Consider the following 24676-nt stretch of genomic DNA (forward strand, 5'->3'; position numbering starts at 1 on the left):
TCCAGCATCCCAATGTCAAAATTTCTTGTAGAATTATACTGGCAGAAAAAAATGGTTGCAGTTACCACAATCTATAATTTACAGTCATTTTAGAGCCAATCACATTTTTATAATTCTTCCAATTACGTAAGTTCTGGTTGACCTAACAATGTATTATAGTTCTCATAGACACAATATTTTTTGATCCATGCAACTTATGAGATGGTTAGGTCGTAAACCAAAACGAGCTTTTTATTTGGTAAGGTGTACTATAAATATTGCAATAACAACCACGAGTAAAATTTCAAATAACTATATGTAATAGTAATAATCGTATTTGTATTGGAAGAAATATTCCCTGCCTTTTATTATATATACATTGCGTTCACTATGTTCATTGGTTACATCACTTTGCACTCATGCAGAATAATACAAGAAAGCATCTTTCAAAGAAAATATAAGTAATCTTATACGAATGTATAAACTTATCCGTATTTATAACACCCTGTGCGGTTTTCTTCTTACGAGAAAGTCTTATACCGCGCGTCCCTCACATTCCGAACCACTTCACTTTTGTTTACTATGTGATTAGTAAAGTGGATAGAAATGTAGTTAAATTTACGATTATTGTGATTGTATTTACTACATAAAAATAATTACCTCATTTACTATTTATTACCTGGATATTTTAATAGAATAATAGTCAAAAGCTTATATTTTATAGTAAATTTTTTAAATAGGCGGCATCACCGCGTCTATATGGTTGCTATTATACTAATATTATAGTAATAATTACTATAAAAATGATATTTCTGACTATAATAATTCTTTTACTATGCAATTATAGTTTCAAATACTACACATTTTTCTATCAGTGTGTGATACTTGAACGTCATACATAATTATTTTGATGGTCCAACATAATTATTTTCCGATCTGTATCCAGTTTAATTTGTATACGTATATCTACGTCAGTAAAACATTTCTTTCCGTACATTTATCTTGCAACAATAGCTACTTATAATTTTCACTGTGAATCTTTTATAAGAATTACGCTTGCAATTTCATTCGATAAGACTTGTTACTTTTTTTTCAGTAATACTAGCAAAATCGTAAGAAACGTTCACTACCGGTGCGTTCGCGATGCGCTAACGATTAGGTGAAATTAGCAAGGAATGTATCGAAAGGGGGGGGGGGACAAACCACTTTTTCTGATCTCTCCAACTAATGCAACCCCTGGCCGCACTGGCAACGACCCCCTCTCGCTTTTCCCGATGATCCCATAATACGGGGGCGCAGGTGGCGCCTTGCCATCCGCCAGCATTGATATGCTAATGAAATTTGACGCCCCTGCTTTTGCGTGCGTTACTCTCGGCGCGGGTGGCTTATAGCGGGTGTGTATTTTATATTGGACTGTCATTTTTCTCCTCTCAGTTAACCCCGCGCGGCCGACAGATTGCACCGCGACAAGATTTGATCAGCCTAATGCCGTAATTTGCGAACGCGCGTATACGTAAGTGCGTGTATTTTATAACATACACTATACGTATACAATTGCGAAAATGGAGCGTAACGATCTTATAATTATCTTCTATATTCCAGTTATGTAACGCACGTAAACCAAACACAAAGATCAAAACAATACTAATCGATGATTATACGCCTATCGCCGATTTTTCACGAATGAAAAAACAATTACCGATCACATCTCGACGTTATCGTCGAATAGATCGAGCCTTCGATGCTCCGAAGATTAAATCAGAATATATTCTCGTAATCGACAGGATTAGGGAGGGGGAGGATGTGTTAACGAGATCGAAAAGCCTGTACGCTCGTACAAAGTCACGTGAGTTGAATTAATAAGACTGACATCGGCCGCCTGTCCCGACGTGATTTGATAACGATCGGAAGCGATGCGATTTGACAATCCGGATTGTCCGAACAGTGAGCGTATTCGTAGATAGGGTTTAGGTTTCCGAGAGATCACGTTGAGAAGAGAGATTTTGGCAACAGTAGGGTATTTCTTTTTCTGAGACGGCACGAGACGGCAAAGTTACTGTATTCGATGGCTTCTAGCGTCCCACGGGAATCTCCGTTCCTCCTTCGCATCCCCGAAGGCTTACAGGATGGATCGCGAGGACAAACAGTATTTACATCGGGAAATGAGTTTGGAAAAAGCTCAGGAAGTAAGAATACACAAATATAAATATTTATGTCGAATAAATGAAGGGACGATTCCTGTAGCGCGCGTCATCGACCTGCAGCGAAGTTATTTGAAATTTCTACAATCTATCGCAATTTTTTCCGGTAATTATATTCCCATAATCAGAACGGATATCACTCAGAAATCTTTATACATAATAACTGGGTCACATACTTTTTTTAAACGTCTTCATTTAGCGTAAGTGTATTCAAGTTACCGTGTTGCGATTAAACTTCATTTTCTGACAGATTGCGCGCAGTCTTATTTTCATTCACGTCCAGCGGCAAATCTGTTTCAATCAAATTCCACTTTTCTAAAAACGCGATTGCAGCCTCCGGAAATAGACAGCGAAAAGTGCGACGAAAGAGGTGAGCTTCTCGAGTACGCCGAGTGCAATGCGTTGCCAATACGATAAATAGATTTCAGCGGAAAAGTCGCGTGCGCTATGGCGATGAACATCTGCGCGATCAACGAAATGCGATTTCGCTTCTCTGCTCGGCTCGACTTTATTAGTCACGCCGGTGTCCTCAGTGAGGCGCGAGATCTCGCCGGAATCGTATTTGTCGGCCGTCCCCGAACTCGATCGAAAACTCGTTTCGGCCTCGTTAATGCCGCGGGGTCAGATAAAATCCGTTTGAGAATTACCGTGCGGATTGAGAGCGGGATGATGTCTAGATAGCGTCTGCGCGAAACAACTTCGTTGTGCCCGGTCGTTTATCAAATATAATCGCCATAAACCGCTAGTTAGCAATCACGAGTCTTTGACAATTGATAAGTTAACATGTCTCGTCGTTCGCTAATTTCAAAGTTCCGTTTTAATTCAAATCAAAGAATTTATTGCAGGAAAGAAAGCGCTCGTTATAAGCAAAGCACAAAAATAAGTTAATGGCCGATTTACAAACTGATCCAAAATGTCTGTTAATCTCAAAATCAATTTTATACGTAAATACGTATAACGTTTAATTTGGTTATCCTCGGTAACAAACTCAGAACAATGTTTATTTAAATTTTATATATGTGAGAAGCAGTTTACAATTTTTTACAAATTCTTAATCATCTGGAGTTTACAACCATCACGGTTTGTAAAAAATACAAGAAGTAGTCACGCACAGTGATGCGCAACTTATCCTAGTATTATTTTATGCATAAAAGCTAATAAAAAGAAATTACAAGCTCAAAAAATATGTTTGACTGTGACAGTAAAAAAGATGGCTGAGGGATTCTCTTAAAAAGAAATTCATTCATTTAAATAAGTTAAAGTTTAGGTAACCTATAACATAATTGCAAACTCATAAGTGAATATAGATTTCTTATTAGGCTTCTAAACTTAATTTTAATGATACCACGCTGTTGTCTGATTCAGTCTGAATGGTGGAACACTGTCGGTCTGTACACAAAAACGTACTATACAATTTGTGGATTATACAAATGTTTTCTTGAATTGACAGTTCTAGGAACAAAAGATGTAGAATCACTCCAGCATCCCCAAATCATCATCTATACACAGATATCGTTATGAAATTTAATCGTTGTTACATAACACGAGGGTGTCGACCCGACTTGTCATCCCGAGAAAAAGGACGGCAGCTCTTTAGGATCGTCTTCATCGAGTTTTACGAGAGCATTTTCAATTTCCAATTATCAGTTCAAGATGATGTCGAACGCCGATTGAGTATGAATAACATGCAAGGCGAGTCGCGCGATCTTTACGATGGATAGCGTACGGTTTAGCGGCGCGCAATTATTTTATACGCGATTGCAGTGTCCGACGACCCTCGTTCTCCGAAATCAATCAATGTAGCGAGGACTTTTCGACCTGCTCTGGCTGGGGCTGATCGTTCGAACGTGCGAAAGAGATTTCTAGGATTAAGCCGAAAGTAACAGTCGGCTGATCACAATGAAAACGCCAAATTGATTCTGGAAAAATGATACTTTGATCGTAAATCTCGGGTCCTTCGTGGCATCGCCAAGGAAACGATTTTGCGACCGAAAAAGATAATGAATTGCCACAGTTTGGATGTTTTATACCACACAGTAGATATGATATTGCAATTGGGAAGATGATATAATTTTATCTTTTCCCGCTGGATCGCGAGATTGCGGTCCACAAAGAATTATATCGATTTTCGTCCAATATAAAGTGATTATATAATATATAATAAATAAAACTAATTTTTATACTGTGCACAAAGTTGTAGCAAAATTGTGATGTTGAAAACTGTTGCCTTTCTGTCTCGTTGAAAATGTAAAGGATTAAATTAATAGAAATATGTAAATGCCATAAGTATAATTCAGCTAAATTGAAGCTCGTTATAATTAAAACTGTAATTAAAGTTATAATCACAGATAAGCGCGAGGTAATTTAACAATCGAGCGATATTTTCAATTAAGTTGCGCAAGGATCAAACTAATATTATTAACAATTCCAATTTCATTTTACATTTGTATTTTGCATGCAAATACCTCTACAAATGCATTTAATGAAAGTACGAAATTATTCGACGTTTTAATGTGAAATGAGAAAATTTGAAGCGGAAATTACAATCGGTCGAATTACAATAGCGCTTTGATCCTCCAAGAAAATTAAAAGACTCTCGTTGAATCGCAATGTTTGCAATTGTGCAAAGTCTGGAAGGAGACTCCAAGGAAAATAATTCATGACTGTTGACGCTGAAGAGTACGACAATAGTTTGTCGATGGCAAATTATCTCGGTACAATCATTTTTTACAAGAATTTTTTGCCGAAGATTTTTTATGATTCTACAGAATAGTATAACATGTATATTCACTTATACGATTATGTAGATGATGGACTTCGCCCCGTTTATATCAAGCAAGTCTTTTTATTATCAAATTTTGTGACATACAGTGGTAATATATATTATATTTTATATATAATAAATAATTCATTTATTACATAATAAAATAAACATTGAAAGGTTAAACAAACTTACGTTATTCAACAGTCCCATATAATTATATCATAACGTGTTTGTCTCTGTCCTTCGGGTCTTTTGTTGCAAAGCTTATACAATAAACGAACACTTACTTTCCAGACTCCGGCGAGAGCAGCGTCATTTCCCCGGGTCTACCGGAGCGTTACAGTCCTCTGGGTGCGACGGGTTCCACGTCCAGCCACGATCCTTACGCCTCCCGGTCGGTCCAGGAATGTCCGGTACCCCTTTGTAGAGGAATGCCGACGGACTTTCCTCTGGCTCGCTCGCCATATCTGACCGCGCTCGGAAACGGTCACCCGCACTTGCTCGGTCAGGTGCAGCATCAGCAGCAGCAACAGCAGCAGCAACAGCCGCAGCAGCCGCAGCATGGTAGTAAACCGCCCCGTAGCCTCGGACTGATATGCGTGGTCTGCGGCGACACCAGCTCCGGCAAACATTACGGAATACTTGCCTGCAACGGCTGCAGTGGCTTTTTCAAGAGGAGCGTTCGACGAAAGCTGATATACAGGTGAGTCGAAATTTTCGCAGTTTCTCCAATCGGAACGTATCGTCTGGACATACAGAGATTGTGTTAAAAATTAAATTGCTGGATCAAGATTTCCTAGTGGTTTGTTTCGGGTTTATCGCGCTGTAGAAAGCGAGCACATTCGCGGATTCACAAGTCTTTAGAAGTCTGCGCCAAATGAGCTCGGGTTGATTTAATTTAGGCAACAGTCGCTCATCTGCTGCGTGTGCGTCTACATTATTAACGCTGCATCTGCACGGGGAATATAATTGGGATTAATTATTATTCATCCAACGACGTCTCAATTCCTCACTATAATTCTAATCGCAATGTAACAAGTAGCGCGGGTGTAGACGCACCGGCATAAATGCTGTCCCTATCCTTGTGAGGTGCACGCACACAACTACAGGGACTCTAGTTGTGTGCGTGGACCTCACAAGGATAGGGACAGCATTTATGCCGGTGCGTGTACATAGTCTTCGCGGCTGCAGAATTTTGATCGAGCAAGTTGAACGAACGCGCGATTTCTTTTTCTACGATAGAGGACATTGCACGATAGGAGAGCAGCATCGGGCGAGGCAGCGCATCCGCGAGCGGATAACGATATTCGTCACGGTCAAACGTCCCTCGCGATAGTTCATCGACGCACTCGTTAACAGTCTGTGACGGGGAAAGAATCGTAAACTCCGCGGCCTCGGCCCTCGTCGGGCGCGACGCCGCTTTGCATTTCGGTCACGAAGCCGAGCCTGTTTATTTTTCAAAAAGCACGCCCGCACGGAGGGTTAATAGCTCGCGTATCGAGTGCCGCGCGCACCTACGTGTCCCCAGCGCGGATCGAGCGGGACGAGCGAGGCCGGGACGGCCGATTCCGGCTCGCGCGTGAGAGGGATTCGATGGAGATGGATGGTCGTTCCCGGGGGACAGTAATAGTTGCTCGCGTACGAGCGCTACCGGCTTTGCCACCGGCTCGGTTCCCGGGTATAACTCGTCGCCGATGCGACGGCGGCGGCGGCGGTGGCTCTTGGGTTAGCTCTCGATGGGCCCCGGCGGATTCGACATTATACCATCCCACGTTCTGGCCTGGCATTAGGATGAGTTCACTCAACTTGGCCCACATGGCTCCGATCGATGCTTAACTCGATATTAACCCCGGATGGTACCAGCGGTCATCGATGCAACCCACCTCTTCAATTGTAAAACTCTACGCAATTTATTTTCATTGTAAAAAATATATGAAATCCGCAAATTGAAAACTATATAAAAGTTTTTTAAAGGTTGCCTACAAATACATATATAATCATATTGTTAACAGTTAGACCAAAAATTATGTACTTTCATGATTATAGATTTCGCAATAAAGCCGAAAAACACTTAAACCTCATTTGTTTATAACATATTCCTGCGCGAGATCAGTGACACAGGTAAAAAAATATGAGTTTTTTGTGTTTTTATAATTTTTTAACTAGAAAACGTATATGTGCTTTTATCCATAACAGCGTTATAAATGTAATTACAAAAATCCAGTCAACGGGCACTTGCGTCACTCTTCCACTGAACAGAATTCGTTTAAGTTTCGTCCAAAAAGCATGACTTCTCGAAAAGCGTTCTCGCTTCATTTTGACTGACAAAAGTGTTTAAAGGTGGTACTTTAGTTAGTAAATAAAGAAAGGAACAACGTTTAGTGTACAACCGATTGTCTTGATAACGCGATACGTCGAGAGATTCGCTCCCGAACACGATCGCAGAGAGGCAAGGAAGATAAAAGGCGCGGCCTTTGTTGGAGTAGCGACATTTGGGTGCAAGAGTTCAAGTGCAAGCCCCGCGGGAGAGCCCGTGCATTTCGGCCGTTCTCATCCACGCACGATACACTTAATTGCATCTAACCGATCCGCGAGGATTTGCGCTAATCCGGCGATTGTGGACGGCACGCCATCGCGGCGCATCGCGTCGGGACGCATCTGTCGCATCTCGTTCCCCTCACCGCGGATAATTGGTTATCTGTGCGGAGGCTCTTCAGTCTTTACCGCGTTATAACTGCCCGGCGAGGGCAAAACGACGTCCTCTCGTCCTTCCATTTTCGCCAACGATAAAATTAAATGTCGTTCGTTGGTACAGATAACCAACATAGTGCGTCACGGTGTAGCGAAAGAATATCTATAGTTAGGTCGTTTAATAAACCTTTGATACTCTAAAAACTCTTTAAAAAGACATCGTACTTTGCGATATGCAAAGTAATATGCTGATACACATAAATATTCTTATACGCATTTAAATATATATTTTTTAATACATAGTGCAGTTAACGTGGAAGATCAACCCTGATTTATTCAAGATTTTTCGAGTATCGATAATATAAAAATGTTTTTCCTCAACTGATAATTATTGATGTTTGCGATCTGACCTTATACAGAGTTACCCTAATCGTTCCGGTCAGGCTGGGAAAACTTATAAAAAATTTAATTCTGAACAAAAAATTTCCTATAAGTATGAGCTGAGAAAAGCTTCCTCAAGAAGTTGGGGGCCTAAAAACCTCTAAAGTCACGATTTGTGCAGGAAATAGTTAGAAAAGTATATGTTTTTTTTTACCACAAAGTATTTTCTTTTTATTTCACTTCCTTCCTATCTCCTGCTGTTCTTTCATACTTCTATCATGATTGCATTTTTTTAGTGAAATAACCAACACGCAAGATCAGAAATTAGTTATAAGGTCACAACAGCGCAAATAATGAGTATTTTTAAAAAGCTCTACCGTCGATAATTGAAAGAACATTTTTTTACACACTTTTTTTGTACATTTAAAACTAATTATTTCAAGGCCTATGAAATGTATAATAGCAATATTTTAGTCTCATTTGAAACTTCATTCTCTACAACTTTTGTTTCAATACCTTTTTTTGTTAAAAAAAAGGCATTCAAAAAAAGAAATTCCTATTTGCAATGTATTAAAATTTGGTTGGGAATTTTTTGTCTCGAATTAAATTTTCTATAAGGTCTTACAGGCCGGACCGATTGGAGCCACAGGGGATGCTGGAGTGATTGTGCACCTTATGCACATTTTGCATCTAGAACGGTCAAGTCATGAAAACATTTGTGTAATACAAAAATTACAAGGCTTATGCGTACAGATCGAAAGTATCCTTCTATTCGGACTAAATCAGAGAATAGCCCTGGTGTCATTGGGACTATAAGTTTAAAAGCCTAAAAAGAAACCCATATCTCACCCATATGGTTAGATAACCTATGACTTATGACTTATTTGAGTAAATAGATTTCTTGTCAGGCTTCTAAACTTAATTTCAACTTTGTACACAAAAGCTACATAATTTGCATATTGCACAAATGTTTTCATGAATTAACAGTTCTAGGAGCAAGAGGTGCAAAAAGTGCAGAATCACTCCAGCATCCCCCAACAAGCGGTTTTATTATTTTACTTTTATTATTAGATTAATTTTATCGTATCGGTTCTGCATTTTACCACATTTTGCAACAGCGACGAAATACAATGTTGTAGGCTCAATCGGCTGGATCGCACTTATTACGTAAAGTGCACGCGCCGCGAGAATTAATACCGAGAGCTTTCTGCCAACGGCCGTCGCTGAACCGCCGTTAGCGCGATTTTAACAAATGTCAGTCACAAGGAAGCGAGCGCTATCTTATCCTGAGGCGTTGTAGGGCCGAGGGCCCACAGGCCGGGCCGGTCCCTCGCCCCGACGCGGCGTGGTGCCGCCGCGCCGCGTCAGCGGGGGGTGCGCCGTGCAAATTGATTTGCGTTCACACCCCAGCGGATCCGCAGGGCGCGAGACCGGCGCCCCTCCCGCGCGGGCCCCCTCTCCTGTATTCACCCTTCAGAAGCATATCATACATTTATTTACGCATCTCTCTGTTCTAAGAGCGGCCGGCATTGTTCGCCTCATTGAATTACCGGAAGCATGTGCTGCCGGTTATCACGCCCGTCGATCGCCCTACTTCGCGTTGTCGGACGCATGTCGTCGATGCGCTGAATATGTTGTTTATTGCTGCTGATGTCGTCAGTGGAGCGACAGGCGCGTCGTAACCCTTTAACCAATAAGCCTCCGTTAAACGATCTTTCTGATGTAACGTGATGTTATGAATGCTAAGAGGGGATAAACGATGCGTGCTAAGTCGTATAACGCATCGGGGAGGATTATAAATAATCGATGTAAAAAATAGATGTAAAAAATAGAAATTTATTACTGCTAAAGAGCACGCGCGGAGGTGAGAATTCATAATTTTTCAAATAATCCGCTCCGAGAAAGAGGGAGCTACGTTATATTTATACTATACTTATTGCAAATGTGTAAAAATCGCATAGAATTATACATCTGATATTAATTGTTAGAACTCGTCTCCTCTTACATACCTAAATTTCCGCTGGTAAAAATCGTTATTTGAAGTTCATACAGCGGTAATCTAACGAATTCGTCATTCCGCGCGGGATCGACCGATCGATCCTTGACGACGACGTTTCATCAACAATCGTCGTAACTCCGTAGCTCTTGTCTCTCGCGACAAGTCGGAGAAATTCGGCCGCACTTGTCGGAAATCCGGGTGCGCACTCTTCGGGAGATGGTGTTAAATTCGATTACTTTCATTGTTGGGCTAACCCGGTTATCCCTCCGAGCTGACTAACGTAAAGAGGTGACTGTCCGGGGTCACGTACCTTCTTCTTATCCCTCTTAATCTCGTCCAATTCAGCGACAGCGCCCCCGCCACTTCGTTGCGCGACCTTAAAGGAGTTCTATTTTCCTTCCCTTGTTACACAGCGCGAATATAAAACCGCTGTGATTCGAACGGGATCCGAAAATTTTTACGCAACGCCACTCGAATCTCCCTATAAATCCCTCGTATTGCTGCGATCCGCTCTAACTTAATGTCTAATTTATGTATAAAAACCCAGATAGCACACACAGTTCTATGAATATTCTTCTGGAGTGCAAATATTCTTCAGAATTCAGTTTCAGAATATTTCAATCGAATGTAATATATTACATATATTTTTGAATATATTTTTACATGGATATTTTTCCATGGGGGATATTCCAAATATTCTTGAAGAATATTATATAATATAAAATATAAGAATGCATATAATTAATTAAATCATTTTTCACTGCTTATGATATAAAAGAAATGTAAGAAAATACCATATATTTACATAAAATATGCAAAATATTCTTAAAATGTTCTTAGGAGTATCTTGTGCTATCTGGGGATATTCAGCATCCTAGCTCTTCCCATTTACAAGTAGCCTAATATAACTTGAAAAAAAACAGGTTTTCTTCGTTATAAACTGTGTACTAACACCGACAGCTTTGAATTAATTAATACAAATTATACTCGTCATTACGAAGGTTGGGTTCTTGGAAGCCTAACAAAGTGAAACTTTTGCACAGTTATTATAAAATATATAAGTAGTGTACAAAAACTAAAGAAGAATATGTAGGAAGTACACTTCCCACTGTCCCTGAAAGGGTTAACCGGGAAAATAGAAGATTTGTAATATTTTATATATGTTAAAAATGTATGTATGATCAATGAATGTTACATCTTTTTATACAGATGTCAAGCTGGTACCGGAAGATGCGTTGTAGACAAGGCACATCGAAATCAGTGCCAGGCTTGTCGTCTGAAGAAATGTATGCAAATGGGAATGAATAAAGATGGTGAGTGACAACGTGTATTCTCAACTGCTTTAAGTACTATGAAATTTGAAATCCGAAATTACATTCAAAAATAATTACGCAAGCAAAGAGAGAGAAAGAGGGGCGGGGGGGATAAAAATCGAGAAAAATCAGGAATATATCGCGTAAATACAAAAGCACACGTAACTTTTATAAATAATCAAACTTTAACAATTGCATTTATAGATTAGAAGATATACTCAGTACCAAAAACTTAAAATATAATAATATTTAAAAAACAAAAGGTATATTCAAGAAGTCGCATTTTCTTGTCCGATACAACATGTATAAAAAATAATTGATAAAAATAACGAAGATTAAGAGTCTAAGAAAGTCCGTGTCGTACGGTGAGTTCCGAATAGACGTACGCTATTTTCCGGATAAAAATCGACGCGTTATTGCGACGCGATTCGATTCAATCGGAAGGATCTCCCCTTGCGACATCGAGTTTGGCAATAAGAAAGTTATCAGCGCTGAGGGCCGAAGCGAAAGCGCAGGAAGGGAAGAACAAGCGGAAGACGGAGAGACAGGTGCGCGCCCGTGTCTTGCCGGGAAGCATTAAGAGTTGAATCGGAGGCTGTTCGGAGCAGCTAGACTTCCGCCTGTACAACCTCGCCCCGTCCTTTATCCAGTTATTTATGTCGCGAACATAAAGGGTCCGCCCGAATTCCGCTTTCCCGCCGCTGATTGATTCCGGCATTACCCACGAAAATGGATAATCCGCCGGATCCATAACTCCCATTCGGCGACAATGTCTCGGGAACTTGCGATGGGATCCCAATATCTTTACGACGGTGATCGACGCGAGGCGATACCAACATGTCATTCTGATCAATTGATCGACCGGTTCTTTCTTTTTGAGCAAAATCGAGAGAGAGAGAGAGGGGGGGGGGGAGCGGGGGAGGAAGGATAAAAGAACAAAGGAAATTAAAATTAAAGTTTATGAAACGTAACGTTATTAAATGCGACAATTGATTGGTAAAACGTGTCAGTAATTTGAGCATAAGAATGCCGCGGGAAATACGTAATTAGAAACGACAAGATACGCACGCGAAAATATAAATCAACGAGATATCTAGATGCAGTTGTGAACAGAATGCAATTCTTCTTTTATAAGTGAGTTTAGGAACGCGCATTTAGATTCTGAATGAGAACTACTACTTTATGCTAATACTATACTTCAACTACTACTATAGTATGCACAATGTATATGGAAATTTGACGATATCATAACTATCCACTGAAGGAAGGTGGTGGTTCTCATTGAGTGCGTTCCGGCAAGACATGTGCTACCGTAGCGCTGCAGCTCTTTTTGCAACAATTGTTTTGCGGCGCTGTACTTGCATTAGCGCGCATAATCTCAAAATTGTATTTTAATTGCAAGAGTCGCGTTTACCAATTGATTGAAACGAACAGAATGGAAAATATATTGAGGATTGGCGCATAAATGACACATTGTTCCTAGCAATCCTTGACCAATTATGAAAAATGGCAACCGCTACAGCCGTAGCGGAAAGTTTTGCCGAAACGCACTCGTGTAGCGCTACCGTAGCGCTATAGTAGCGGTGTCTTGCCGGAACACACTAATTCTGACAATGAATCCAAATGTGCGTCCCTAAACTCATTTAAAAGAAAAAAAAAGTATCTCAACCGTTCTGTCCACGACTGTACATCAGAAAGTAAAATCACGACTAATGTAAATGCCTGCCCAGTGAGAAATGATTCGTCGATCGATGTCGAAACGATGTCGAATCGACGTCAATTTGACGGCGTCGATGTCGATTCGACGTCGTTTTGACATCGCTCGACGAATCATTTCTCACTGGGTGACGCGAAATTCTTACTACTCCTCGCAAGCTCTGGCTCCTCGAGTTTGCACGGGGAGGACGACCGGCGACGAGCCGTATTATCGCGCATGAAAGACACGCTGTCGTGTCACATGCGCCGAAAAGGAGACTCGTGGCGTCCGCCGTGCTTTAATGGACGCGCGATTAGGGCACTCATTGCCACCAAGCCGGGCGCAATTTTTCCCGGCTTCCCTTTTAGCAGCGGCCCGGCAACGGGCGCGCAGTAATTTCGTAATAATAAAAAGCGTGTCGGCTCGCTTTACCTCCGGCGTGCAACCTGCTGGGCGGCTTAATGGGGTCCTCTTGCTCCGTCGGGCCTCCGTTTCTTCTCTCCCTTTCTCCTCGCCACCTCTGGCCGTTCTCGCGCGGCGTGTCTCGCACCAGAAAAGATAAACGCCCCGTACGCTCTGTTTCCGTTTAATTTGCATGCAACTCGCTGGGAAAGGCCACCCTGCTCCCCGTACACCCCTTTCCCCGATTTCTTCCTCGCTCTTTTAGCTAACAACCCCTTTGGTCACTGTTGTGTGTAGGATTTTTCATCATTAGTTTTACTTAATCCTTAACACAAGTGGATAATAAATCCTTCTTACAATTCTGTCCTCTAAGAACGTTTAAAAAATTACTATCGCTCCCTTAAATATATTCTCAATAATCGAGGCATAAATATTCATAAATTAATTAATGACAAAGTGGCGCGTTTCGGCGCGCAATGTAAATCTCAAATAAAATGTAGAGAAAAGAAAAACAGTATTACTCAGTTCGATATTTGCAATCATGTCGAATGGACTATGAAGGTCGACAATTTTTGACGCTAACAATCATTAAGAACGTCTCGCTCATATTCACAAGTGTAGTTTTATTGTTATCCCTCGTAACACTTTTCGCGCGGATTCTCGCACCAGGACGCGCAAACGCCCCCGTGCAGATTGTTTCTCTCATTTGCATCGTCGCCGCTCCGCGGGAGAGCAACCCTCACGCCGACGTTACTCCGTTCGTCCTTCGTCCTTTCCGCTTATCTCCGCCGGTGAAGTCGCGAACGGGGGTCGCAGGGTGGCGGCCGAAGGGTCGCGACCGGAGTCTCCGCGTGCGCATCGGGCGGTCGGCCGCACGTTGCATACGTTTATTTCCTCCAATTAACCCTTCGGGGATTCGTCGGGGGCCACGCGACCGTCGCTAACGACCGCAGTGTTTACGGCGGCGACGAAGAGAACGAGCACCGTTGGCGCGCCGCGGCGAACCGCACGAGCGTGAGCTTGCAAATGCGCTTGATTGGCTCGCATGAATAAAAAAAAGCCGTCGGCTCTTTCGCGTTAACCATTGCGATCGTCTATTTCTTGCAAGTTATTTACGGAATATTTTAGAGAAACAGAACCGCAGCGCAAGGTATCACATGCGATTCGTTTTTTACACAGGGTGACACGGACGATTTGAATTTTCTTTGACGAAAATGTAAAAGAACCAGTAAGCGGTTTTTTGTAGACGATCTATGAAAGATGCGAAGAAACTGTGAGTGTTACATCACGTAAACGGAATTCTTTACGATTGCCCTTCGTGCTATCGCCCCATTGTCGTAAAAACATGCCGTGATATCTTTGTTCCGAAAAGCCTGTTTGCAGCCAATCGTGTACAATGTACTTGTTAATATAAAAACATGTTAATTATTTTCATCGTCTTCATCATCGAAGAGAGTTTTTTTTTTTCGTCTTCTCGCGCACGGATGGTCAGTAAATGAAATCCTTGGACGGTCGTACGCCGCGTTACGTACTGCAAACAATAAGCGTCGGCGCCGGCTTGCTGCGTGCCCTGTTGAATTCACACGTGTCAGACGCAGGTCGCCGGCGTGACATAACGTGGCGTTACGTGAGTTTGACGAGAGGGCGGCAGACAACCGCAAACTCCCGCTCATTCCCCGCCTCCTTCTCCCCGTGAATCCGCTCGACTAATATTTCAATAATATTTCAATCATCCGCAAATTTGACGAGCGGCACAATGCTTCTATTGTTCGCCGACCGCGTTGCCGTTTACAACATGTTCTCGCTCGAGGTCGTCGTTTTTTTTCCCGAAAAAGAATATTTAAAAAAAATGAAAAAAAAAGCGGTCGACGAATGCTCATCGTAGAAGTTTCACCGCGCGCTCTGATTTCTCTCGTTATCAATCAGTCAGAAAAAAAACCGATTTGGTTTTTAACGAAATACGAGTTTCGCCAATACCACGCTCATTTTATTCGCCATCTCCTCTCCATCGTTGCATAACGATTCATAGTAGTTCACGCCTAAACAAGAAAAATGTATACACATGTCCGGAAGTGCCTGGTTTATGCCTTATAATCTAAAGATTATATTCAATGCTTGGTTTTCGAGGTACAATAACTTATTGTTGACCCAATCAATTGCCGTGTTCAATTAATGTTATCAACAAGACTGCCTGACAATGTAGGCATTATACATTGAAGGCGAGCGTGCGCTACCAAGAAAACTTTACACCCGTCATCAGTTTGCTGTGAAAGCAGGTGTTCCCGAACGTATGCGTATATGACAGTTTTTCTTGGTCAAGTGTGGAGAATTAATCCCCAAAGTTTATACAAGTATTTCTGAATCGTCCTGTATATATAGGTATCGTTTGTCTTGGAGATGTATATGTATGGTATACGCACACGAGAAAATAACAAATTACAGCTGTTCAGAATGAACGACAGCCAAGGAACACTGCCACCATCAGACCGGAAGCACTTGTTGAAATGGACCAAGAACGAGCGCTGCGCGAAGCCGCCGTCGCCGTAGGCGTCTTCGGGTAAGTAATCATCATTTATCGCCTTTCTTTTTACTATTAGTTACCAATTCATTCCTTGGTCTACTTAACGTGGATATATCGATATGCTTCTTTGATATAGGGTAAAGGCAGGCATTATGGCCAGGCGCTCTCTAAAAGTCAATCAGTGGGTTGTCATTGATAACAGTGAATAGTCACTGATTTACAGTTATAAGTATAGCACTGCAATTTTCAGTAGCATATTTATAACTGCAAATTAGTGACTATTCACTGTTTTCAGTGATAATCCACTGATTGACTTTTAGAGAGCGGGTAATATGGCCACAACGCCCGTATTAAATATTCTAAACATTGATAAACATCAATAATGTATAAAAACCAATTATTGTAGCTATTCTTGAAGTTTGGTAACAAAAATCTCTCTATTTTGTTGTTATTTGTGGTTTGGTGCTTCATTGTTCTCCATAACCATCAAAATATACACGTCAAAGTGAGACATGGCACTTCCAACTAATTGTAAGTAAGATTTTCAAATTAGAACAAAATAATTTTGGCTTTTCTCATTACACATTTCAAAACCTAAGCCTTGGCTATATTTTTATAATAAATTTATCGTGCTTTGCCCATTATTTTGATAATTATAATGCACATTATTAAATGTATGCTCGGCGGCTAATATGGCCAGCGACAAAGGTAGCTACTATGGCCAGCGAGTACAACAGAGTGTAGAGTACGCCAGTGCTGAGAGTGATAACAGCGAAGAAAGAAAATAGTTATTTCTCACAATTTATTAATAAACACGGCGTTACGTAGAGAGAGTGGACATACACATACACATTTCTTAAATGTGTACTCGTACACTGAAAAAAATTTCTGGTTGAATATGGACGAATCAGATAATTCCTTTAGGATTTACCAGAATTCCTTTAGGATTTACCAGAATTCCTGTAATCCTACAGAAATTCTGGTAAATCCTAAAAGAATTCTGGTAAATCCTAAAGGAATTATCTGATTCGTCCATATTCAACCAGAATTCCTTTAGGATTTACCAGAATTCCTGTAATCCTACAGAAATTCTGGTAAATCCTAAAAGAATTCTGGTAAATCCTAAAGGAATTATCTGATTCGTGCATATTCAACCAGAAATTTTTTTCAGTGTATGTTTAAAATATTTCAAAGTTTATGTTCTGTACGATTAAAGTAATACTTTACGATTAAAGTAAATACCTCACTTTTGCAAAATATTACTGTTTTGTACACTTTTTTTATAGTTGGCCATATTATCCACCCCAAATTTAATATGGCCAAAACGCATACTTTCAGATTCTTTTTTTTTTCTTCGAATATGGATAGATTTTAATTGATCAAAACATTTTGTCATCAAAGCTTATTAAATACACTAGAATTTCAGAAAGTGACAAAATAAAAAAACCAGCGGTTTGAAAATTATGACCTCAAATCAAAACTATGGCCATAATACCTGCCTTTACCCTAATCGTTCAACATTAGAAATCAATGATTTACAAGAAAAGCGGAAGAAAGGGTGGAATATATCGAACAATATCGAATAAAATCTCATCAAGAAATAATGCTGAGTTAATTAATGCGACCAAGACATTCGCACGAATCGATGGCGACAGTATCTTAGGAATGTATTTGAAGCTCTCGGGACGCGATTACGTCGAAAGGGCAAGAGTGTTGAATGTTGGCCGCACACTTGCGAATCGCGTCACAAAGGCTCTACGAAATTTCAACTTAGACATGGTCGATTAGAGAACAGCAGCCGACAATCGATAGTTACTTGTCGACTTGGTGCAACGATAAGAGCAACGAGGGCCGACGACGTTGTTGGCACGTTTGATCTTCTGCTGCGCACCAGGCTTACCTTTCGCCGTTGTGAGCGACACGCCGAGCGTGATCTATCATGAAAAATTACCTTTGACTAGCAGCCCGAGTAGGCGTAGCGTTTTTCAGGTAACCGGCTGTCCAGGTTGGAAGTAATGGAAAATCCATAGAGCACCAAGGGGTGAACGTTAAAAGCGACGGCCGGCGTCCCGGCGGTGCGGCGCGGAGCGGCGCAGCGCGTTGTTCTCGGCGAGTTATAATACCACGTGCGTTACACAAACAACCAATCTTTCCGCGATACAGACGTCTTCTCAAATAAATTTGAATCCTTTGTTATATTCACAAATATTTAAAAAAATTTAAAGAATTGAAAATCGAAAAGTAGTATGTCAAGAAGGACCCTTTAATCGATAGGTCGAGTCAGTCAATCTCGTCAAATTTGCAAGGGAGAACTTCACGTTTTAATACGAAATAGACAAAAACTCCTTTTTTTCTATTTTCTTTTACTTGCGTAATCGATGCAAGATTTTAATTGGCGTATAGAGAATTTTCATCAAGAATTTAATACAATTGGAATAGAGCGTCGTTGATAATCAGATGGATATCTATGTCAATGCGAGGATTCGCAATTTCGTATTTACGTAAATGGATATATAATCTGTTGTCATAAAACAATTCACACTTCGTCTATTTGGCTCCACGCAACAATCCAGTACGATTCATGAGAGGAGAGAGAGAGAGGAGAGAGAGAGAGAGAGAGAGAGAGAGAGAGAGAGATCGTTTCTACTAAAATCAACCATTCGATCGCGTAAACATGAAGCTTTGAAACCCGCACCGGAGCAGACACGCGTATATAATCGTCAATGACATCAGAATCTATAATTACACATAAATTAACGGTGATTCGAGATTATTGTTACAGTTATAAACGGGCTATAATGCTTCACCTAGACGTCCGAGGGCGATAAAAGGAAGATATTGTGCGAATTGCAATTTGAAAGAATTATTTTACTCCCTCGCGACAAAAAATGTTCGACGAAAGTTCTACGGAAATAATAAGCAATATTTATTCCATGTACAATAACGCATTAAGAAAAAATATAGCTATAAATGAGTTCGAATATTGTACGTTTTTCGTCGCGTGAGCAATCGATCTTCCTGATTAGCCGCGACGTTGCGGACCGTGGATTATACACTTTGTCAAAGTTTATCTAAAAGGATATTCTTAATCCAATGGTTATCCCGATTATTTACCGCTATTCAATTTCCCAGTGTCGCGTCACCCATCACTTTCGTTTTACCTCGAAAATACCTGGCGATTAAATGCGATACAATAGAAATCAGTGCATCTTCTTACAATGCCCGGGTCGTCACCGCGTAGTCATAGAATATGATCAAGTAATTATAGATATTTCAATGAACAAAAAGAGAGTCGTAATCTTAACTTTACTCAGCTCTGTTATCAATTTTGCGAGCCCAAATGTAATTTCGTATACATATATATGTATATATTGGAATAGAAATAAAAATTATTTACTTCTCAAATAACACATCAAAATATAAAAGACGTCTATTAATAAATGTCTAAAGAAGGGTCCTTTTACGCGCTTTTACGGCATCACTTACAAGTTTATGTTCCGATTGAAACGAGTCCATAACGGAGAAATTGCGCTGAGGAATCGGAATATCCCTTTGCTAATGGAAGATCTAAACGCGGTGTGTGCGTGCATCCCCCGCACGTAATGTATGCATGTATAATATAAACATATACAAAATATGTATATATACATTCGACGTGTGAAACCTCTAAAGTTAGGCCCCAGTATTCGACTGTCTTTGCACGATTGCCGAGCTCAATCGACTGATCGGCCTAGCAGAAGTTAAGCACAGACTCGCCGCTAACGATGCTTGCGAAAATCGCGCGAGCTCGATCGACGGACGTCATCGGCTTATCGGCGTCGCGACATCGATAGCGCTGCTCACTGCTCTCCGGACACTCGCCGATCTTCTTCTCGAGATGCGTCACCGGGATCGGCATAGTCGATCTTACGTCGCTCTCGGACTTGACCAATTTTCGCGCACTGTCCACAACGTACTGCGGCAACTCGATGTCCACCTTGTTGCCCCGCTTCAGATTCTCCGACTTGGTCTGCCTAATGGCGGATGTCAAACGTCGCTTGATGTCCGCGCTCGCGATCTGCTGCAAACCCGTCCTGTCGGAGGGATATTTGCCCGCGACGTTCTCCAGCAGCTCCAGAAGTCGATCAAAGGACAGGCATATCTCGTCCAAGGACTGCTGGCTGACTAGCAGATAACCTCTGGTTTCGTTCTCCTTCTTTTTCAGAGCGCATTCCAGCTTGGCCACGTTATTTTGCAACAATCGCAGACCCTTCTCGGCGGCTTCGCGTCGCTCTCGTTCTTCAGCGAGCAGAAGATCGGCTCGTTTGTTCTCCTCTAAAAGACGTTCGTGTTTCGCTTGGGCTTCCGCCAATTGTCCGAGGATACGTTGAATTTCTTCCGAATCGTCTTGCTGGTCCACGCTCTGCGTGCCAACGTCCATTTTGGCCGAATTGAAGCTTTTCAGGCTTGCCCCGTCGGAGCATCGTGCGATATCTTTGGATTCCGATTGTACTCCTACGTCACAATCGACGCGATTCGCGGGCTTTATACGAGATCGAAGATCCAAGTGAAGGGAGACTTTGGGTATTGTTTGTATGTTGTCGATCGTCTGCGAGTGCATTGAATCGCGTTGCTGAATGTCGCGAACTGGCGGTGAGGGTGTTCGAATCTTTATCTTGGTCGGCAGAAGCGACATCGGGACTGTTCGTCTTGGTTGCACCACCTGGGACGGTCGCTTCGCGTACTTAGTAAAGGCACTTTGTGCTCGCAAAGGCTTCGTGCTCGTATTCTCGTACTCGCCTCTTCGAGTATCAGCCGACGCGATCCTCTTATCCTTTGGCGCCAATCCCATCCACTTGTATTCCGACTTTCCTTCGACATCATTCTTCACCAGCCTTCGCATCACTTCCATTGCGAGCTCGTCGTTCAGGTTCACGTTTTTCCTCACGTCAAGCACCGCCAGCGTGTTGTTCTGATCGAGTAGGTTCAGCAAATCCGCGCCGATCTGCTCCGTCAGACCGCAATGCTGAAGATCTAACCCTTTCATCCACAAACTATCGCGTATTGCCTCGATTATTTCCCTCACGGCACAGTTACCCAAATGCGGATTGTCGTTTAGGGTCAGCCGACGTAGCCCCGGCATCGTCTCGAAGTTGGGCTCGCGATACCTCAGAGATTGCATCCAAGTGTCGTGGTACAACGCGAGTTTCTGCCTTGAGAGCGCGTACGCTAACGCACTACCGCTGCTCGACGTGAGGTCGCAGTAACTGAGATTCAGTGACCTAACGCTACGAATGTCCGCTATCGTACGGCATATCAGCTCGCAACCGTTGTCGCCGATGTAGCAACGTCGAAGAGACAGATGATGTAAGGTCTGCGTCCCCGACAAGCCGACGCAGAGCACCGCGATGCAATCCGGTGGAAAGGGGATGCCCTCGAGTTCTAAATGTGTCAGACTGGACGAATTTCTCACGCACTGGCCGATGCTCTGCGACAGCCACTCCAGTAGGTAACGCGTGAGAACCACCGGAGCCTTACCCATCGCTCGCGCCTTGTCCTCCGAATTTATCTCTTCCAACGGTTTGCGACATTGATACCTGACAGAGATTGACAGCATAGATGTGTATGACAAGTTCGACAACGTCTGTTTTAGTGAAATTTCCAAAAAATTTGCTTGCAACCTTAGGATATATGAATTTTTCAAGAAGAGTACAAATTTAAAATAAAGAAACAATTTCATTTAAGAGAAATTGTCTAATAGCCGTATCACACTAGCGGTTCGCGTTGGCGTTGCCGTTGGCGTTGCCATTGGCTGCTGCGTCTCGACCAATCAGAGAATAGCAAAGTATTCTCGACCAATCAGAGAATAGCAAAGTATTCTCTGATTGGTCGAGACGCAGCAGCCAACGGCAACGGCAACGCGAACCGCTAGCGTGATACGGCTATTACGTGTCAAATGACACTTTGAACGACACTACATAAAGATCAACGGACTAATATCGATTTGCAACCTGCTATGCACGCTGATGGATTTGAGCGAGCGGTCGAGAGAAAGGGAATTCAGGATCGGTCCCCAGTCGTCCATCTTGATGCGATCGGTAGTGAAGTCCAGACTGTGCGGCAGAGTTACACATATCACCGGCAATGGTCGTAATCGTTGTTGCTTACACAGCTCCATGTAGCAGCTGGCAAAGTTCCTGCCGGCCGGAATTGCCATTTTCCGCGAGGCCGGCGAGGCCGGCGAGGCCGGCATAGCGGCATCGATCTTCCGTCGGTGTCGCGACGGAACTTTACTCTTGAGCGTCGTAATGGTGCCGGTGATTTCGCCCCCAGAATTATGAATAGCCCCGTCTGTTACTGCGATTCAACATGTCATCAGATTTGCTCCTCCGTCGCTCGCGTAAAATAGTCGCATTTCTAGACGCTTTGCGTCCCAGATACCAAGATACGTTTGAGACGCAACGCCGTCGAGGGATAAGCGTTTACCTTTGCCGTTGCTGCTTTACTTGAGGATCAACCGCGATCTTACCGCGAAACGTCATCTGTATACCATCAGATTTGCATAGAAACGATTGCCGGGAATGCGAGCATTGGACTCATTAAAAGAAGTATTTTAAGAAGGCATCGACGACGTCTCCCCTACGATCGCTTTTCCCGTTGATCGCGATCGTTGCTTGCCGGTCTACCTATCTGAAATCGATGTAAAATATCCCTGCGGAATCGATATAAAATGTGCGCGGAAGACGAACCTACAAAACGAAAATACGTGCACGAGCGGACTGAAGATATCGTTGCTTGCAATCGTTGTATGTATGTATGTATATATTTACATACATACTTGGATTTATTGTCGGATCGAGTTTGTACTTGGAAATTTATAATGTGTCCAACTTGTAATTCCAGCAATTCTTGGAATCAGAGAGTTTCTGTTATTCTTTAATTTAAAGAATATTACAATGATATTATTTAAAAATAAATATTTTCGAAATATGTACGATGCATCTTTGTGCGCTATCTCTTTCAGATTTTCACAGGCTGAAATTAAGTTCCAGCAAATTTAACGGAACGTATTAATACAAGTTGTAAATAATAATTGAATATGTACAGTTGTGTAAATTGTAATCATTTTTTATTATTCAGATATCTATATATGTATATTTAAATTCTTTTATCGCTAATTATTGCTCAGGCCACCGGTGTCTTTAGCCATGGCGAGATATACCACGCCACTACCTCTGCCTACAGTCGCACCGACGACAAATTCCACGAACAACGCGGCAACGCCACCTCGGCAGGACAACGAGGATGGTACGCAAGTTCTGAATTTAATGCAATTTTTGTGTTTCCAAAAATTCATTAACAGGGTATATTCTGGTCTAGAGAACTCAATTTAGACTTATTTAGAAAGAATAAATCAGACTTCTTACTCTCATATTTTAGGGAATTTTTGGGAGAAACGAAAAACTTGTTCTCTTACATAGAGTTTTATTGTTATTATTTTATGACAGAAAAAATTAAATTATGATTTATTTTTATAATAAAATTTATTAATTTTCTCTGTCCTATCCTTCTTAAAATTCGTAAGGTAGTATCAGTTGGTTTGATTGGTTTGGTTATGAATGTAATTATCGTCTTTACCACGATAATTAGTAAGAAAAAAGTTTTAAGAAAATGGCGGCTGAAGATGGCGGCGGATGATAAAATTTTGACTCTTTTTCGGGTTTGTGGATTTTTAAAAAACATTAATTTTTTTTTATATTAAAATAAAAGTGATTAGGATCATAGTGTACATATATTGCGGGCGTAAGCAAAAATCGATGAGCCTAATAATTTTCTATAGAAAAACATGAGACAAGCGTGAAAAATACAGTGAGAAACATATTTATAGTTTTCTTTGCAGTTATACGTTTCACAAAAGATAATTTATTTATAATACTTATTCTGACTAGTCTGCTACCAGGCATGTAAAATAAGTCTTCTTGTTCTTTAAAGAAATTATTTTTTGCTGCCTTAGTGCGCACTTAGTACAAGCAACCGAATTCGCTATTTAGTTATTCGTCATTATCACAGCTGTTATGGAAACTATATTTGGGTGAAGAAAGAGATTTACGTCTGAATAGGAAACGCATCCGAGGATAGCATAGATGTAACGAACGAGGAGCCGCTGACGCCTCAGCGAAGCGGATGCACGCAGCTTCCACCGGTGCTGCCGTCGTTATATTCACCAGCGAGTGCCGAAACGGTTTACGAGACCAGTGCGAGATTACTCTTTATGGCAGTCAAATGGGCGAAGAATCTTCCCTCCTTCGCTGGTCTGCCATTCAGAGATCAGGTAACAATTCAATCGAATTCATCGATCGAGATTCACTTGTTCATCTCAATATGTATGTATTTATTATTAATTTAATGTAAATATGTTATGCATATTTTGCGTGTTTTCATTCGAGAATTTATTTGGACGTTGATAAGCAGTAATCGCAACGGTGGAAGCTATTGAGAATTAATCAGGCTAGCCTACGTATGTATTCATTACAGCAAAATGAAAAATAGGATATCAGTATAGCGATTTAATTATTATATTTCAAATCTTACAATATAATTATCAGATATATTATAGGAAAAGTCAAACATAATTAAAATACACAGAGAGAAAAAAATAGTCATTTTTGGACCCAACCATATTTTTATAATTCTTCCAATTACGTTTTTTATTTTACAATATTTTACAATACAATTATTGTATATTACTA

At 41.4% G+C, this 24676-nt stretch overlaps 2 protein-coding genes across 2 annotated transcripts in view; one reads left to right on the forward strand and one right to left on the reverse strand.

The window, feature by feature from the left end:
• LOC105566336 (photoreceptor-specific nuclear receptor-like) overlaps positions 1-24676 on the forward strand; it is a 31747-nt gene that overhangs the window by 5068 nt on the left and 2003 nt on the right. Inside the window, exons 3-7 of the mRNA XM_012020251.1 lie at positions 5239-5647; positions 11225-11328; positions 15869-15983; positions 23116-23234; positions 24047-24258. Of these exons, the coding sequence (XP_011875641.1) occupies positions 5239-5647; positions 11225-11328; positions 15869-15983; positions 23116-23234; positions 24047-24258 (959 nt within the window). The remainder of the gene's footprint in view (positions 1-5238; positions 5648-11224; positions 11329-15868; positions 15984-23115; positions 23235-24046; positions 24259-24676) is intronic.
• LOC105566335 (centrosomal protein of 78 kDa-like) lies at positions 21455-23127 on the reverse strand. The gene has a single exon (XM_012020250.1). The coding sequence runs from the start codon at positions 22177-22179 to the stop codon at positions 21901-21903; it is 279 nt and encodes a 92-aa protein (XP_011875640.1). The 5' UTR covers positions 22180-23127; the 3' UTR covers positions 21455-21900.

Source organism: Vollenhovia emeryi, unplaced genomic scaffold (genome assembly GCF_000949405.1).
Source record: "Vollenhovia emeryi isolate VEMERY1.0 unplaced genomic scaffold, V.emery_V1.0 DF939145.1, whole genome shotgun sequence".
NCBI lineage: Eukaryota > Metazoa > Arthropoda > Insecta > Hymenoptera > Formicidae > Vollenhovia > Vollenhovia emeryi.